The sequence below is a fragment of the Talpa occidentalis genome, unplaced genomic scaffold, assembly GCF_014898055.3.
Source record: "Talpa occidentalis isolate TD23 unplaced genomic scaffold, MPIMG_talOcc4v2.1 talOcc4.13, whole genome shotgun sequence".
NCBI classification, from domain to species: domain Eukaryota; kingdom Metazoa; phylum Chordata; class Mammalia; order Eulipotyphla; family Talpidae; genus Talpa; species Talpa occidentalis.
The window spans coordinates 61,954,951-61,974,701 of NW_023601322.1; the positions used below are offsets into that span (position 1 = coordinate 61,954,951).

Sequence of the window (19,751 nt, forward strand, 5' to 3'; positions counted from 1 at the left end):
ACATCCAAAGGCAGTGGGGTGCAAGGAGTGTGTACATGCAGCCCCATGCCTCTCCTCACTTGCTTCCTTCTTTTTACTCAGGGGGAAAGAAATATTTCCCAGGGCCTCCCCTGGTGGCACAGGCGGTTGAGCACCGCGCTGTGAAGCTGTGCCCAGCCTCTGCAGCATCGGTTCGATCCTGGCTGGCGGGCGAGAGTCCCACATGGCGCAGCAGACCTCTCCTGTCTTGCCCGCTGCTCCCCTCAGCAGTGTATTTCATCAGTCTGCCTGTTCTGTTGCCCACTCTGTCTCTGGTGAATCCTCTCACCCTCCCGCACATCTGGCCTGTAGCCTGGTTCTTATATAAATAAATAAATAAATCTTTAAAAAAAAAAAAAAAGAAAGAAGGAAATCTTTCCCAGAATTTCTGGCTCCCTGCACCCCAGTAGACTTCCCTAAATGCCTTCTCAGCCACATTGGGTCACATAGCCACTTCTAGCCTTAAGGAATGCTGGGAAGCAAACAGCTGGGTTTTTCAGGCTCCGCGGTGAGAGGCAGGCAAGGAAGAAGGGCGTGTGCAGGAGAGGCCAATCAAGAGTTCACCCTTAGTGAACTTGGTCTACAGGGGAAGACTGACCTTGTAACATGCCCATTTTGCAGTACTGTGTTTGGGATTCAATAGGAAGCAGCAGTTGGGATACGATCTTGGGAACTGGGGCTGTTGGACCCTTCTACCTGTGTTCTTTCATTTGAGAGGAATACCCAGCTGAAAACAAAATCGATGTGCACTGAATTAATTGTATGCAAATGAGAGAAAAACATGTTATATCTAAATAGCAAACATTGGTCTGGTAACAAAGGGATCCAGACTGGATCAGATAGAGTGTGTGTATTACTTACAGTACATCAGAGTAGAAAACAGTGAACCAGGGACTCAACCATAGTCTCATGAAAGGCAAAGATCAAAGAGCAGAATGCCTCATGAATAACCCCAGCCTGTAACCCAGGTTAGCAAAGGTATATTGATGACCTGAGCTTCCAGCCACTCTAAAAACAGAACTCTAAATAGTTAACACCATTGCAGTCATTTCACACATACTGTTTTATTGCCAGATTCTTTCTTGAATTTTCTATCGTATTAACATCTTTTCAACAACGAGGCCATTTTGGCATTATCCTGGTAGTCATACTTGGGCCCATCGTGTTTGACCATAACCACCCAGGTGGAAACTATGCCCCTGTGCACAGTCTCAGTGGTTCAGAGGACACCTTAGCAGAGAAATGGATGCTGACGTTGGGCTGTGAACCACACCTCAAGAAGAAATCTATGGTTCTCTATAGATGAAGGGATCATTTTCATTCCCACTGTGAAGCCTAACAATCCTGTTAGTTTAATGATCTGCAAAGTCACCGCCAGTCCAGCCAGAAGCCTCTATAGGGCTGACACGGCACACGCACCCCCTCCAGCCTGGCAGACATGTGGCCAATGAATGACGCCACAAACCCATATCAACACAAAGTACCATTTCACTTTTGTCATCTGCTATGAAATAGATTTTCCTTCCATGCTGAAGAAACAATGCCACCTAGAGTTGACCCGATCATGAAGAAGAAAGCTAAGTAGTGAGTAGGCAGAGCTAGGCTGCTGATACCAGTGGGGTAAATAGCTTTATAGCATTATCTACCAAATGTTTCCAGATGACAAATAAAACATGTAATGGATGCTGAAGGCTGAATTGCATTACCTGCTCATTTCAGTCCCTGTGATGGATGCAGAGAGGCCAGTGCTAGCGACCTGGTCAGGCAGACCTTGTCCCATCAGAGAACTGGCATCGAGATCCTTTTTATGTCTAAACAGTCATCATTTTATCAAACAGTCCCCCACCAGGTGACTTGTCCATCGCCTGATCCTCCAGTGCCTGCTCAGCCCAGTCCTCTGGCATTGCAGAGACCCCCAGGTGGCATGATGTTGTGGGAGGCAAGGGCATGAACCTGGGGTTCCTCCTCACTCCAGCCTCACCACCCCATGGTTACAATTGCCAAGTCAAGTTCTAGTATTCAGGCAAATAGAGACATTATGTATGAAATGACCAGTCTGGAGCCTTTGGAAGTTGCTGAGATTGATTTTAACAAAGAAGAACTCAGTCTTAGCCGTGCCTGCTGAACTAGAAATGGGGTTACCAGGCCACCATCTTGTGGAAATTAAATCAGCACAGATAGATGTGGCGCAGGGCAAACAGCATCCTCCCAGGGTTTCTCGAAAGAATCACATTAACTACATTTGAACTCTCTAGCTGCTTTCGGCTTCTGGGTTTTTTTTGTTTGTTTTTAGCCAAAAATATGCACTCAATCCACCTCTTTATAGAACAGGTATATAACAAGTATATTTTTGCTCAACAGCATGATTTTGTAGGGCGTTTAATAAAATGGGTTGTCATATAAACATGATCATTTATAGAGGAAAGTCATGTTGAGCTTAATGAATTGATTTCTGTCGAGCATGAGCTCAGATGAAGGCATTGTCTCTAAGTTTGCTAATGCATTATCACCACGGTCTCCTCTTCTTGTCCTCACAAAATTACTTTGTCTTGAGTAGCATCTGTTTTAAAATTTAAATTGCTCTGCCCTGAAGCGTGTCACAAAAACAAGAGTATTTGTATCAGAAGTTTCAGTCTCTTGAAATTGGAATGCAGGGTGATTCATGAGTTTTGCATCAATTATTAAACAGTCGTAGATGAAGATATGCAGAGATGGATGGGGCAGTAAAGTATTCTGGTTACACCTACTGGCTTAGCCATGATAAATGAGTCAGGAAACAGGAAAGTTCAAAGCAAGTATTATTAACTGGTGCTGCACTGGCAGATGCTCCAAGGGGAGGTAGACAGTAGCTGCCTATAAACAACTTAGTATAAACACCAACTGGCTGGCAGGATTCAAACTAATATAGGGACCTGACAACGGGACCAAGAAATTTCCAAATCCTACCTGCCAATCACCCTTTCTGATGCAAAGTTCTTGAGGGAGACAGTCCAAGGAGGGTTGACACTTGCAAGCAAAGGGGCATGTTTATTCGCTGAGACCAGCCTGATATCCCATCCTGCAGAGGTCTAATCAAATGATTAGATTTGAGTTTGGGGCCTACCTTGTTTTGACCTGTGTGGATATCTTAAACAGACAGTGACAACTTTGTCAGAGCATCCCAGCAAAAAGACAACGCTGACTTCAGACTTTTGAGCCATCCCGGGAGGGGAGCTGTGTTTCTCTAAGAGTGACATTTTCTTGGAAATTGAGCTAAAGGCTGACCTAGGAAAACTATTTAATTCTCTGAAACCCAGCTTTACCAAAGGGTAGGCCCATCTTGGGGTCTGGTTAACGTGGCTGCCACATGCAAGGGCATTATTGCACTTAAGCAGGGTCTTCACCCTAATGACATGAGAGTAGCCTGGCTCAGCCCAGCTCAGTCTCCCCAACAGCCTCTCATCATTCCCGCTGCTCCTTCTCTCTGGGAGGTGTTTGTGTTTTCAGTGGTCTGAGAGCATTGCTCACTCTCAGTGCCTGAGGGCAGCCTGAAAGTGACCAGGAGCAGCCCTCTCTGCTGCCCACTTCGCCCCAAGTCAGGAAATTCCCTGAGTAAGCCTTTGGTGACCACATGCTGGAGAGCCAGCGGCAGTAACTACTGCTAGCTGTGCATGCTAGCATCAAGTGCTTTCCAACCAGGGCTGCCTGTGGTAGCTGCAGACACTCAGCAGTTGTCTCTCCTCTGCACATGAGAGCACTTGGCTAAGGTGTGCACGCTGCAACAAGGGCAAGTGGTCGAATGATTCACTTGCAGCAATTGGTCTACCCACCTGTTGGCCTCTCTTACTCCTCAGTGGGCGCTTGTTCCAGAAACGTGTCTTCTGAACTTACATCAGGAAGCAAGGAACCATGCAGGTCATTCAGAAGCATCTTCCTGGGTGGGTGATGAATGGGGTTTCCAGTTGTGATCTTCAAGAGAAAATGGGGTGGCCTTTTCTAAAGGAAGACCACTGTAGTGGGCAGGAATGGCAGAGAGCAGGATCTCTAATCCAGCAGACAGGGTAAAGGAGGAGTCAGAGTCTTAGAGCCCTCAGTGGCTTTTCAGGCTTTTTTTGGGATTTACCAGGTACATGGCAGGCAGGGGTGCTGCGGGGCCGGGAGGCAGGAGGCCTCCCAGCCCCCAGCAAGTCTTCACTCTTTCTGGGCTCTCCGGCCTTCTCTGGTGGTCTCTGCTGCTCTGCTCTCTGCTTCTGCTCGTGGTTCTTCTTTCGTTCTGCTTCTCTGCTTCTCTGCTCTACTCATGGTTCTTCTCGTGGTTCTGCTTCTCTGCTTCTGCTGGCGTCCCCATGATGCCACCCTTAAAAGCCAGTCTCAGCCCAGGTGAATCCCATCTACATATGCCCACACCCTACTCCAGGTGCCTGCCAGGACCACAGGGTCCCATGATCTATCCTAATGGCGGGAGGACAGAAAAGCCTGATACTTTTTACCTTACCCTACAACTATGCACCAGAAGTCACAAGCTGGTGGCCCACAAGCCATATTCAACCCACCAACAAGATTATGTTCTTTTTTACTTAATATACCATTGGTTTACACAACTCTATAAGTTTTAGGAGCACAGCTTCTCACCTTGATAAAGGTATCTATGCCCATAGCCACTGCCAAAGTTCTAGCTCACCACTAACTGACCCCTTTGGCCTGTGCTTCCCATCCCCTGCGCCTCTGCTAACCATTCTGTTGTCATCGTCCACGAGTGGTTTTTGTTCTATTTATTCATTTGCCTTTTTTCTCTATATTTGTCATATGAATGAAATCATTCAGTTTTTGTGTTTCCTGTTCTGACTTATTTGACTTAGCACAATCCCTCAAGGGCCACCCATGTTGTTACAAATGGCAAGATTTCAACTTTTTTAAAGCTGAGTAGTATTCCATGGAGCACATATCACAACTTCTTTATCCAGTGATCTGCCAGTGGGCATTTAGTTTGTTTCCATGTCTGGGTTAGTGTGAATAGTACTGCAGTGTACATATGAGATGTGGCTAGATCTATGTTTTTTTAATGCCAGGCCATTGAAAAGCCAGTTGTCAATATATAAAGTTTAAGAGATTTTGCATAAAAATCTGGACTTCCGATCTCTTTTTAAAAAAACTCAGAATACCTGGCAATGTGACAATATTTCATGGCCACAATTAGCTTAAGCCTACTAGCCACTTGTCCCTTCAGAGGGGACACAAACATTCTTCTTCCCCACATGTGCTTTTTGTCATCTCATCGTCCCCAGGGCTTTTAGTTGGCTACTCCTGCCATCCGTCATGTAAGAGGCCAAGAGAAGAAACGGTGAATTGTTCTTTCAGACACACCTAACTTGAAAGTGACTGTGTCTTAAGCCTTATTCTTTTACTTCTGCACAAAGAGTGACCATTAGAAGCGTGTTCATACAGTATGGTTATATGTAAAGTGGAGAATTTTACACTACTTACCTGAACAAATCAGGCATACAAAGAAAATCTTGAAATGAGGATAGGAAAGTGAGATTTGAGTTATTCAGGGGTAATTGCCTTGGTTTTCCACCTCACCGTTTTCCCTTTGCTTTCCTCACATGGACATAATCTGCAGAATGTTCCTCTGTCAAAGGCCATCGTCATAATTCCCCTGCCTCCGATTAAAAAAAAAAAAAAAAAACCCTCATTTGCACTCTCGGTAGCAATTGTTGGAGCCCTGCAGGGGAATAATTGCCGAGGAATTAACCTCTGACATTTTTCTAAAAATAGCCCTAATAAATCCAATCATAGGTAATTTACCTGTCCGCGTTCCTCCGGGGGTAACGAGCATTGAAGAAAGACTTGGCAGGCTGGCATTCTTTCTGCAATTATCTGTGATCTGAGTTCCTGGGGCCTGTGTACTTTCTCTGTTTAGATATATGGAGTGCAAATTGCCCTCTCCCCTCTGACTTGGTGACCTTATTTTCTGAACACCCTATTCCTGGGGTTGGAGTAGGGCGGTGCTCATCCAGAGGGAGTATTGGGCTCACCAGAAAAGAGGGAGGTAGATCAAGCTGAAGCATTTTCCGGCTCCTTTCTGCAATTTCCATCCTCCCGAGTTTTCCAGCAATTTCTTTGTGCCCCCTCCCTTCCTGTTCCGTGAGCTTCAGGCGCCCCTGCCCTGCTTCATTGGAGTCCCCAGCCCTGTCATGAATAGTCACGAGGGACAACTGTCTGGGAAAGTTTCTTGGTGTAGTAGAAAGGGGGAAAGCCACAAGTGGGCAAAGGATCTGCGGTGGGAAGAGAAACTGTCAAAGAAAACTGCCGTTTCCCTGAGCCATAAAGAAATTCGTTTTTTTCTTTCCAACAACAAAAGGGTCTGAATGTGCTTTTTCCTTTTGTTCTGGCTGGAAGTTTCAAGAGACCACAGGGCAGCGTGGGCATCGAGGAAATTTAAAGAACATAAGATCTTATAAATTCCACTGCAGAGACAAAACCCTAAGCCCTTAAATGCACAGAAAAGTATGTCTATTATCTGTCGTTTCCAAGTAAGTGTGCAGTTACTTAAATTGCCTTTGTCTTCTTCTTTTCAGCTGACATTATCTCTACGGTAGAATTCAACCACACGGGAGAATTACTAGCGACAGGGGACAAGGGGGGTCGGGTTGTAATATTTCAACGAGAGCAGGAGGTAAGTGGCAGTGAATGCAAAATGCCCATTTTCTTCTTTTTCTAAAGGAGGCCTCCTACTGTTCCTTAATCCTCGTGTGTCGCCCTTAACCTGGCTGCTTTGCTAGCAAACTAAAAACTGCCAAAAAGTCATTAACATCAACAGTTGCACACCCAGGCTCATAAAAGCACCTGAAAATAGAGCCTTTTCTGAGCATGGTCTTATCTTTGCAAATTCTGCTTTTGCACATTCAAAATGACTTCACTTTCATCTAACCTGCAGAAGTCCTTGGGTGCTTGTTGAGCTTAACTCCTTTCTGAGTGGGATGTTTCCTGGAACTATTGAATTTCAGTCTCTGTTGATTTCAGGTGCTCACACAGAATACGTAAGAAGGGAATAATAGTTTTATTTGGCAACAGATATGATAAGGACAACTTGGGTCAGTAGAGAATGGTAGCGCTCCCTACCAATGGGAGTGAAGTATCTCAAAAGCTATCTGAGCATTGCATATGGTGGGCACCTTCTAGAATGCCTCTGAAGTCCCTGAGCTGAATGCTATATGCATTCTGAGCAGGTGCTCAAACTCCCAGTGACTCTTGAAAAGCCCATTTCTGCCAGACTTGGGTTCCACTAGGAATTGTTTCTCTTTTTCATATAAATTGAATTTTGGGGTGTCTGCTTCTGTTTTGTCAGAGTGGAATTATGGCCCAATTTGATTTTCTTAGCCTCCCCTGGCATGGTCCCGGAGCTTCCAGCAGGCGAGTCTGCGTTCTGGGAACTCTCCCATCTGCTATCTGCCTGCCTCTGAGATTCACCCAGCACAGCGCAGGGGGAGGCCCAAGCGGGGGAAGGTTTCACCAGAGACGTCCCTAGCAATTTGAAGCCTGCTTTGTGCCTCAGAGCCATTTGTGTTACACCTCCCCTCAAAAAAGGAAAGCCTCATTTAGAGGTGATATATTTGGTAATTGCACATTATTTGCAATTAATTTCTATAAGGGCATCATCATCCCTTGGGGTTCTGTAGAAATTCAAGTGTTCAGCATTAAATCAGGCACCCAGCCTATTCCATTGGCCCTGGAAACGTGAAAATGTGGTTGGCAAGTAGGAACTAATAGCTCTTCGTGACCTGGAATTTTTCCTGCTTTTCCAGAGCTGCCTAGTGCTAATTGGTCTGGCACATACTACACACACTTGACAGTCTGATTTGGATGGTAGCAAATCAACACTCTTATAAATTTATCGTTAAGGTGGACTGGCTCTCTCTGCAATAGGCAGGACAGTGACAACTATGCCAGCTTTTAAAGTCCTGCTAAAACTGATTTCAAAACTTCTTTCTCCATTTAAAAAAAAAAAAAATCCAATTAGGTTCTTAGTGATGATAAAAAGGAACGGGAGGAGCTATTTAGCATAAATTACCCAAGGCAGCATGTTGCGGTACTGTTCTGCTCCACATTTTCCGTTAGCTATTTTTAGGTTTCACCTATTTTAATTTAGTGAAATATTTGGGAGGCCCCATTCATTAGGAGAATGAAGAGGGACACATTCTCCAAAGGAAGGTGTTTTGTTCAATAAAAAATAAGCATGGAGGGTAATAACATGCAGTCAAGTGTTAAGCTCTGTGCGAGGCTGGGAGTGGGAAGGAAAGCTGAGCCTGAGGAGCAGAGCTCTGTGACAGCATCTGGGTCAGGCCTGTGACTTCCGTGGGGGAATTCTCCAGAGACATCCTCAGTCCCCCATAAATGCATCCTCCACGGGGCTTCCTTTGTCAGGACCATCATCCATCAGCGAGTTCGACATTGCAGTTTGGATGTTCAATATCCCACCAGAACGAGAAATTTTTTAATTGAGTTTTTTATTAAGAATCACACTTTTATGACAAATGTTTAATGAGACCAGAATTTGAATTTTGAACAGTTTCCCAAAGCTGGAATCTGGCAGCTCTTGGTAAAAAGGTCCTCAAATGCCTAAAATAAAATCTGCCTTCTCTTTCCCTCCTTTCTCTCTTTCATGCCCTCTTTTACTTCCTTTCCATCTTTCTTCTGTCTCTGGCCCTTTCTGGGGACTTTTTCCCATTTATTTTATTCCCTCATCATTTATTTAGTTCCTGCTGTTTGCTCTTTGCATAATCGAAGCTGGGGGAAGCCAGAGGTAAAGTCTCATCATCCTCCTAATGATGCGGAGGACTCTCTGTGCTCCTGTTTATTTGTTATTGGGGAGGGAAACATGGGGGGTGGGGGAGATCTGATGCCCCCATCTGCCACTTGGAAGCTTTGTGATCTTGGAGAGGTTTTAATGTCTTTGAGCTGCTTCTGCACAGTTCTCTGTCCTGCCTACCTTTCAGAGTTGCTGTGAGCATCTGGTGAGACTTAAAAAGCCAGCGCAAGGTGCCCAGACCATAACTTGGTACACTTTTTAAGGGACTGATATAGTATATATGGACCTCAGTATAGGCTGGTCCCTCCTAAGGGTGTCCAAAGCATATTAGGGTACGGAAAGAAAATGCTAGCACTTCCATTTGTATTGATTTCAAAATCATGTCCTATTTTTGCTATTTCCATGTATATCTATGCTGTATACCATATATTAAGGCAGAAATTCATCTCTATAACATAACTAACTTATATGTATAATGGAGGCCCCAACATTTACCAATAGGGGTGCACAATCAAATGCTCTGAAGGCCATTGAGCCATGGCAGAATTTGGGGCTGTGGGGTCCTGCCCATCTCACCTCTGATGACTTTGTACACACACACACAAAAAAATGCCTCCTAAAACAAACCCTAGAAATCTGACTGTAAGATTGACGCTACCAGAGGGGAGCACTGGGGGGTCAGAGCAAAAAGGGGGAAGGGGCCCAATGGACCATGGTGGAGGATTATGGATTTGGAGGTGGTGTGGAGTGACAACATACACCTGAAGAGGTGTGAACTCTACCTCTGAATCATACACAGTCTTATAAACCAATATTACTACAATAAAAAATAATGCAACTGGTCAATTAATCAATCAGTCAATCAATCAAAATGGCCCTTAATCCTCCATCTCAGATGATCCCCCATGAGGTCCTTTTTGCCCTTGGTTGGCTGGTGTCTTTGAATGTCTACTGGTCTCCTGCTCCTGGGTCCCATGAGACCACTGAAATTTTGGCCAATATTGGGGACTCTGGTATGCCAGGGCTTAATCTTATAGGTCTGGGGCAAAATAAGTACAATAAAAAGAATCTTTCTTTAAACATACTCCATGTTTAGGAACTGGCACTACACTGTGTATACCCTTTCTACTTTCTTGGTGTTAAAATGTCCTTTCTTTTATGAAACAATTATGATAAAGTTTTTTGATATCCATACTTACTAAAATAAAATATTGGCACCTTTAAAAAATGTACACATAATTTATGTGATTTGATCTCATATATTTTTCCCCTTCCTACAGAGTAAAAATCAGGTTCATCGTAGGGGTGAATACAATGTTTACAGCACATTCCAGAGCCATGAACCAGAGTTCGATTACCTGAAGAGTTTAGAAATAGAAGAAAAAATCAATAAAATAAGATGGCTCCCTCAGCAGAATGCAGCCTACTTCCTTCTGTCTACTAACGGTAGGTTGAGATGACCTGGCTGATATTTTCAGAGATACAGTCAGTCACAACACATATTTTAATCTCTTCATCTCAGTTTTCCTTTTTACCTCGAGGGTGGTTGAAAAACTTAGGAACAATATTTGCAAGCTGCCTAGCAAGGTACCTGGCTCAGACTAGTCTCTCATAAATAGTATATGCTTTCTCAAAAATTAAACGTATGACCAAATTATGTGAGATCTGCAGTTTTGGGGATCATTTCCAGGTTTTTGGAATGTGACTTCCTGTCTTAAGATTGACCGAGTGTTGTTCTGGGAACATATTTAAGGAAACTAGACATGCTGTCCCATTTGTGTGGCATACTGAATAGAAGTTATTAATCCCTGAATGCATTTGGGGGGTGGTAAAGCAGATGTCTATTTCTCTTTGACACAATCTAGTTCTCAGCTAGGACACAGGTCAAGAAGAAAGGGAGACTGGCCCAAAGAATTGATCAAGAATTCTGTCCCTCCATGCTCTTTTCCCACCGCTTTTGGGGGGAGTTGATATAAATAGGTCAGAAGAAGAGAATGCTGGTGGTTGAATAGCGAGCCATATTACATGTTAATTCAGTTAGTCTTTAGACAGTGGAATTACATACCCTAAATATTCTTAATACCCTCACTGTGAGCCTTCTATGCTCACAACAGTTCAGAATAAAATCATATATTAATGGGTACTAACTGATAACAATTAAAAGGATTAGTGTAGTAAAATCAAAGCCCTCTCCCAAGTAAGCTGGAGAGTGGAATGACTCATTTCATCCTATTTGTGAGTCTATAAGGAGTATACATTTGAATATAAATCAAAGAAAAGGCATTTGCTTTTTGCATACCACCAGCATGTAAAAAGAAAGGATAATGCTCATTTATCAGGTGAAAAAAAATGCAGACTGAGAATAGGATATGATCAAACATGATAATGTTTTTAAAGACCGAAAGAAAATACACTGAAATATGTCATGATAAATTTTTTATTTGTATTATGAGTGACTTGTAAATTTGTGTTTTTATCATTTTTATTTTCTAAATTTACAATGAGCTTTATCTTATGAAAAATGGGGAAATTTATAATGCACATGACCCCAAATCCTCAACTACAATGTATGAATCTAAAACAATTCTGAAACAGCCAGCTTAGGGTTATTCAAGCACAGACACCAAGTAATCCAATTCTTTTTCATCTCTGTAGTTATTGTTCTGTTTTTGATCCTGATTTCTTGATCGCCAAACCACATGGTTTTATTTTCATTTCTTCCCTCTTAGTTTAGCTATTTAATTTTCCCTTGTCAAAGGCTCTGTACATTCAACACTATTTAGAATGAAAGAGACTTCTGATGGTTTTGACTTAATTATCTCATGCAGAGAAAAAGTGTCTGATTATCTTCTATAGCTGGCTTACTTCATATTATGAAATTTAACCTATTGATTATTATAATAAAATTCAAAGTCTTATTAACTACTTTGTGGGAGAATGAGAAAGAAATCAGTGAAATGCAATGAAGATTAATTATATAGCATAATGTTCTGTTAATTGAGTTTTTAAATAGTTTTTTGATTAACAAGGATATTATCTTCCCATTTGGGATGCTATTTCATATGCCAACAGCATCTCAAAATGATTCTTGTGAAAGAAACTCCCATGTTCTTATGTGATTTTCTTTTTTATACTAATATTGAGGTTGAGAATTTCCCTTAAGCCAAATAGGTTAACATGCAAAAAAATTAATGGAAGACAATTGGAATTACTGTACAAAAGAGAAAATGAAGATCGATGATAAGATTGTGTTTAAAAGCTGCCACAAGTAATGATAAACTGCTCAGAGAACCAGCCAGAAGAAAGAAAAAGTCATTACTCATAGTAGCAGCCACATGTTCCTTACACTTTTTTATCCACAAAGCTTCAAGATAGTGAGTGAAGAAAAATTGTGTGATGATAAAGTCAAGAATGACCCCAGGCTACCCAACCATGGGGAATTGGATTGAATTTACCATCAATTATCTTTTTTAAAAAACTGTGCTTATCTCATTATAGTTGGATACACTTTTTACTTTCTGCTGGAATATATTTCCAATGTTACAATTTTTAATGAAAAATACAACTGACATTCAAGTGTGAATCTAGACCCGGAAATTATTTGCCCAATGAAAACACATCGCATTACCTTGCTTTTGACTTCTGCCTTAATACCTGTGATGAGTGGGGATTTTCTACTTAATTCATTTTTCTTGTGTGCAACTAGTATATGTTCATGGTAAAAAAAAAAAATTAGAAAATACAAAGAAACAAAGTGAGAATAAAAAAAGTGTCCCCACACAGAGAAAAGCACTGGTAATGTCTTTTAAAGAAAAAAAGCAAATAGGCATAGATAACAAAAATGTGATGTATTCTATAAACTGTTTTGTAACCAGATTTTTTATTTGATGATGTAATATCTAACAATAGGAACATCTTCCTATTGGTAACCACTCTAAAAGATCACATTTTCAATAACCACACTGTTCCCTTGTATGATGCTCCCACAGTATACTGTTTCCCACTATTAGATCTCTAATTATTAACAAATTCTCACTATTATAAATTATGTGTTTATAATAATAGATGTTGATATAGATATATGGAGAAAAGTATAAACTATGTACAGTATGTCATGCTTATTAAAAGACAGTAATAATGTTTATATATGCATACATAAAACAAATTTCCTTTTGTTAATATACAAAACTTTCATAATATTTATCTATTTTTATTTTAATTTTTATATATTTTTTACATCATTTTTCATTTCTGCACAATGTATGCATTTTCATCTTGGTTATAGTCCCCATACAATTCCCACCCCCCTTGTTTTGATCCTACTCCTTCCTCTCCCCCACTGCAGTATGTCTCTGGTTTATAGTTGCTTGTTGATTTTGATTTTTACTTTATTATAATTAGTCTTTTTCCTGGTCCCTTATTTAGGTTTTCTAAATTCCTGCTATGAGTGAGACCATCTGGTATTTTTCTTTTTCTTTCTGACTTATTTCACTGAGCATGATCCCTTCCAGCGCCATCCATGTTGCTGCAAATTGCATGAGTTTATCTTTTTTGATTGCTGAGTAATATTCCATTGTGTATATGTACCACATCTTCTTGATCCAGTCATCTATTTTTGGGCATTTGGGTTGTTTCCATAGCTTAGCTATTGTAAATAGTTCTGCTATAAACATGGGGGTGCAGATGCCCTTTTGAACTAATGTTTCTGTGTCCTTTGGGTAAATACCTAAGAGTGGAATTGCTGGATCATATGGGAGCTCCATCTTTAGCAGGTTGAGGAATTGCCACACAGCTTTCCATAGTGGTTGGACCAGTTAAAAAAAAAATATGTAAAATTAGCTATATACTATATGCAGCTAATACTATATGTAGTCACCAGCAACTCGTTGCCATTGAAAATGCCAGAATCTGGACTTGTTTGCTCATGTTAAGAGTTAACACAAAGCTGCACTGAAGACAAAAAGAAAAATCTTTAATGTCCTTATTACCAAAGTAATATGTATTCATTGCTGAAATGTCTAAAATAGAAGCAAACAGAAGCAAATAAAATTCTACAGCAACCTGAAAAAAAAATATTTATCTGTCTAGTGGAATAATGGCAGATTTTATTTCTATTTTTACCTTTATGCTCATTTTCACTTTATAATTACAATGAAATAGTCATGTAATGAAAATGAGAAAATATAAAATCTATATATGTGCAATATTATAGGTTTGTACACTCCCCCCCAGAAAAAAATGCATAGAAAAAATACCACAAGCCTGTATGAAAAATGTAAACAGTGATTATCTCTGACTGGGGGATTATAGGTAACTTTTGTTCTTTATGTTTTATCTGTAATTTCTTTATTTTCCATTTAGCAATTTATCATTGAAAATAAGAACAGCAAAGGTGAAGTTTGCCTTGCCACGCAATAGAAAATATTTGGTGTTAAAATTCACTGATTTGTGTTCCTCTGAGCTCTAGCTGATGGGTAGCTCCCAAGTGACTGTATAAATAGGGCCCATGTCTCATTTTCTCACCCTAAAAACAGTTCAGTCTACAGCAGGATATCCAAAGAGGGCGAAGGAGTGTGGGCGTGGAGACAGAAAGTTCTAAATTCAGCCCAGCATCTGGAAAAGCTTCCTCGCCTTCTGTCCCCCATACGAGGCAGCAGGGCGCGCAACTGGGGATGCGTGAATCTGACACTTAGCAGCCAGGCGGCCCTGCCTGCAGGGTGACCAGCCCTGAGGTCCACCGACCTGCTGCAGGAGCAAGTGCTGTTGAAGCCTGCCGGTCAGTGTGGTGCGTGTCAGGAGGACAGGGTTTGTTGAGGAGACATGGAAGCGTCAGATGAGGAGCCAGCAGAGCACAGGGATCCTGATAAAGGCTTAGTCCATGTCCTGACCAGAGTGGAGAGAGGACGTGCTGACGTCATCACGCAAGAAGCCCCCGACGCCATCTCCTCCACACCACACACCCAGTTTAGGAACAGAAATGAAGCATTTTTCATTTGTCAGATTGAAATACTTGACGCGCACTTACACTAAATGATCCATTGTTTATCTGCCGTTGAAGTTTAACTGAGCGTTCTCTACTATTTTCCCTGATAATTTGGTTCCTCACCCCAAGAAATACTAGTTAGCACTGACTAGGAGGCTGGAGTTGGAGTGGGGACCCGCCCAAAGTTGTCTGACTCCAAAACCCACCTTGTGCATGCATAGAGGAATACACAGTCATATCCACCTTCCAAAAGAGATTTTAGGACACATACAGGTGACAAGTACAGGATCTGATAAGAAAGTTGCATAAAGCCATGGGCCCCACAGACATGATGTGCTGTGCCCCAACATGTTTCCCTAAGAAATGGAATTGAAAGCCTACAGGTGGAGCTTGCTATGTCAGGCTCCCCAAAACCCCCGGCAGCTCTGCTCATTCCCATGGCCTACCTGACCCTGTGCCCTTGGATTTCTCTCCTTGCTTCAGGGTAATAGAGAAAGACAGGTGTCAGCAAGCATAAAGGACTAGGACGGTGGAAAGGTGGGGACTCCAATAATACCAGCAGGGGAAGGGAGCACTGTGATGCATCTCCTTGCCATTTTATTTGCTGAGTGTTGCTAGGAATGGGCACTGTGTGTTTACTCTTCTAGCTAATAGCTAATAGCTCCACTGAGGCCCAACTGTGTGGTGGGCACTGGAGGTGTAGTGACGAACAGGACAGCACTCCCGGCCGCCACTGATTTTACATTCTAGGGAAGGAGACATCATGATGTGGCAAAAAGTATGAGGAGGGAAAATAAAGCAAGAGAGAATGATAAGGACACATTTTCTCTAGGTTGGTTAGGAAATGCCCCTCTGAATTTGGGACATAAACAGAGAACACAAAGCGAAGAAACAAATCACCTAAATGAGAGTAAAGGGCTTTTCTGGCAGAAGACACAGCTTGTGCAAAGCCCTGGGGCAGCAGATTCATGTGTACAGGTAGCTATGATAAAATCAGGTGACAGGAGCTTGGGAAGTAGGAGTGATAACAATCAGAGAGGGTGAAGGAGTTGGGGTGCAGGGTGTGGACATGTGAGGTGGGGCGCTAAAATACAGGTCAGAATAGTATATACAGTTATTGTGAACTGTGAAGAAACTCTCCATGTAAAGTGCTAACATAGTTACATGGTTATATCTGTATATGTGGCTACTGTTCTTAATCACAAAACCAAATTAATGTCAAGCTGTGGACTCAACAGTCCCTTGTCAAGAAGACGATCGTGCAATCACATACATGTTTTTATTTTGAAACATAAGCTCTGCTTTGAAATGACCCACTTTTTATGGACTAAAGCCCTGGACCTGAGCCAGCTGCAGTTCTAGATCCTTCCTTCATTACATGCACCTCTCCGCCTTCTCGCCCCTCAAGAAGACGCCTTCATTTTTCTCTTCACTGTAATGTTGACTTTCTCTGGTGTCTTCCATAGACAAAACTGTGAAGCTGTGGAAAGTCAGCGAGCGTGACAAGAGACCAGAGGGCTACAACCTGAAGGATGAGGAAGGCCGACTCCGGGATCCGGCCACCATCACCACCTTGCGGGTGAGCCTGGCAGCCACTGTGCCACCATCTTTCAAATACCTGGCCCTAGGGGTGGGGGGCAGTCGCCTAAGGTGACCAACTGTCAACTAAGGTTGACGGTCGCCATTGGTCGCAACTGTAATGGAGGGGGCAGAGAGATCAGGAGGAGCCTTACTTGCCTACCTAAGTCTCTGGTGGCAGAGGGAGAAGCAGGAAAGATGCCAAGCAGTCATGATACAAGTCCGTGTGTTTCCCTATGTCCTAAGGACATGCCCACTAGGCCCTGCTGTCCATAGGAGGCTGTGTATCCTAAGCCTCTCTCTCTTCACATTATCTAAAATGTCTTGAGCATCTTCTGTACCCCAGGTACAGGGGAGGGGACTACCCTGATCAAAAGCTGGAGGATGTAGATTCTGAACCAAACCGGCGTAGGTTTGAATCCTCCCACAGAATATCAAAGGAGTCCCTTAACCTTTTGTCCAAGATTTAGTCATAGAAGTTTAGACATACATCTTCTCCCTCTGCAAAGCAATAAATGTAATACTTACTTCCCATGGGCTTATGAGAATAAAATGCAGTGAGAATGGAAAGCCCTTTACTCCATGGCAGGGACTCAATAAATGATCTGTACCACTAGACTGAGTTCTTCCTTCCTGCCCTCCAGAAATGCACCGTCTGGTAAAGATGGAGGATTTGTACGACTAATATACAAATGATTATGACACTAAGTAGAGTAAGATAAATGCAATGAGAGTTGGAAAATTGCAGTTTGATCAAAGGAGGGAGAAATTACATTTGATTCTAGGAGAACAGGGAAGGTCTCATAGGGAAGTGATATTAAAAATAGATTTCTTTTAAGGGAAGGCTCTCTAGATGGAGGTTAAAGTGCCTTAGGACCAGGTGCTGAGTTTGGTTTGGGATGCATTCAGTATGAGTGGTAAAGCAGTACATGTGGAGCCCAGCCCAAGACCCAAGGGAATTTCAAAACTGTATAATATATGTGTTTTCAGCTACTCCACGGAAGATCAAAAACAGAGACAATGAGGTCCATGTGGGGGGATGCAGTTCCTAGGTCTGAAAGCAGATGGAATCATTATGTGACATATTAGGTCTCTTGTTTCTTTGTTCATTCATTCGTATATATAGTTATTCATTCATTCATTCACATCTTCATTCATTCACATCTTCATTATTCAGCAAATGCTTTTTGAGCAGACTATATGATGGGCCACAGTGTGGGGCTCCTGGGGGACCTGGTGGGTCCTGGTCTTCTGCTTAGCAACTTCTGAACAGACAAACATTTCCTGCTCCACTGCCTTTAGCCTAGAGAACTAAGTTGCCAGGCTGCCTTTTTAGATGGGGTCTGGAGGGGAGACCCCTCTAGTGCTGGAGGGGAGTGTGCTGGAGAGTAGGAATGCTGAGTCAGTCTGTGGAGGGTTGGAATTCTGGCACTTTCAGGCTGACATTTATTATTTTTTTAATTAAATTTTATTTTTTATATTCCCCATACAATTACAACCCCCTTATTTTGACCCCAAGCCCTCCTTTCCCCGCCCCCCACGCCCCGTAGAGTGTCTCTGGTTCATAGTTGTTTGTTGATTTTGATATTTTCTTTCTTATAGTTATTCATTTTCCTGGTCCCTTATTTAAGTTTTCTAGATTCCTGCTATGAGTGAGGCCTTCCGGTATTTTTCTTTTTCTTTTTGGCTTATTTCGCTGAGCATGATCCCTTCCAGCTCCATCCATGTTGCTGCAAATTGCATGTGTTTATCTTTTTTGAATGCTGAGTAATATTCCATGGTGTATATGTACCACATCTTCTTGATCCAGTCATCTATTTTTGGGCATTTGGGTTGTTTCCAAAGCTTAGCTATTGTAAATAGTGCTGCTATAAACATAGGGGTGCAGGTGCCCTTTGGAATTGATGTTTCTGTGTCCTTTGGGTAAATACCTAGGAGTGGAATTTCTGGATCCTATGGAAGCTCTATGTTTAGTAGGTCAAGAAATCACACAGCTCTCCATAGTGGTTGGACCAGTTTGCACTCCCACCAGCAGTGCAGGAGAGTTCCTTTTTCTCCACAACCTCGCCAACATTTGTTGTTGCTAGTTTTTTTAATATGTGCCATTCTCACTGGTGTCAGATGGTATCTCATGGTAGTTTTGATTTGCATTTCCCTGATTACAAGTGGTGTTGAACATTTTTTCATATTCCTGTTGGCCATTTGCATTTCCTCTTCAGAGAAGTTTCTTTTTTAGCTCTTCTGCCCATTTTTTGACTGGATTGTTTTCTTTGTTGTTGAGTCTCATCAGCTCTTTGCAGATTTTTGTGATCAGTCCTTTATCATTAGTGTTGGGTGCAAAAATGTTCTCCCAGTCGGTGGGGTTTCTCTTTGTTTTTGTTATTGTCTCTTTTGCTGTGCAGAAGCTCTTTAATTTGATATAGTCCCACAGGCTGGCATTTACCCTCCTTGTGCCTCCAATGTGGTATCTGCATGACAGGGATGGTGAGAATGGATCACTGCTTCTTCTGGGTATTATGAGGCTTCGGTACACTGTTACATCTGATATGGAGCTTAGGCTGTGTAGTTAGTGCCTCACTCACAATAAGCTCTCAATAATGTGAGTTCCCTGCTGGTACTTTTAGGATCATTATCAGCATCTTCATTATCAAGGTTGTTATTACACTCCACTGATCGTGGGATTATGTATATGAGAAAATTCTTATTTTTTCCATGTACTTCTTAGATGGCTATATTCCCTCTACAACTGTTCACCAACACCAACTCAGTGGCCGCTCCAGGCTGGCAGTCCAGAGGTCTGCCCTTGCCCCTTTCGGCCCTGTGCATGGAAACTCTCTGGTGCCTTCTACACTGCCTGCTATGGGTCTGAGGCCTCCTATGGGGTTGTCTGTGGCCACCTATGGGGTTTCGTTATATCTGTGTTTAACCCCTGGGAGATGTGATCCCTGCAATGGGCAAGAGAGAAGGCCTATGCATTAAAATTCCCAAGAGAGCAGAAATTCTCCCCCAGGCCACACTGTGTTATGTTGTGAACTGGACTTGAACCTATTCAACATGGAAGGAGCCCTGAGGTATGGCCAGGAGTTAGAAATGTCTGATTCTGTTCCTTGCTTTCGTCTTAACTATCTGATTGACCCTAGGCCCATCAGTCCCACCTCTGCCTCTGGGCTGCTAAGCAGAGGCATGTCCAGGCCCAAGGTGCTGCCACAGTGGGGCCATTGACAAATGCAGATTCCAGGGAACCGTGCCCAGAGGTTCCCTCTAAATTGGGATCCTGGGAATCTACATTTTAATATGAGCCCCCAGTGGTTGAGACAAGGGGTCTGTGGTTATTGGGCTCATCCTCTCCAGGGTTCCTCCACGCTAGTGTTTTACGAGAATCTG

The 19,751-nt window shown here is 42.5% G+C and overlaps 1 protein-coding gene across 10 annotated transcripts in view; it reads left to right on the forward strand.

Moving 5' to 3' along the window:
- Positions 1-19,751, forward strand: part of PPP2R2B (protein phosphatase 2 regulatory subunit Bbeta) — a 325,271-nt gene that overhangs the window by 209,980 nt on the left and 95,540 nt on the right. For all 10 annotated transcript variants that reach the window (XM_054694274.1, XM_054694272.1, XM_054694279.1 and 7 more), the window contains 3 exons: positions 6,576-6,673; positions 10,087-10,252; positions 16,256-16,368. In XM_054694274.1, the coding sequence (XP_054550249.1) occupies positions 6,576-6,673; positions 10,087-10,252; positions 16,256-16,368 (377 nt within the window). The remainder of the gene's footprint in view (positions 1-6,575; positions 6,674-10,086; positions 10,253-16,255; positions 16,369-19,751) is intronic.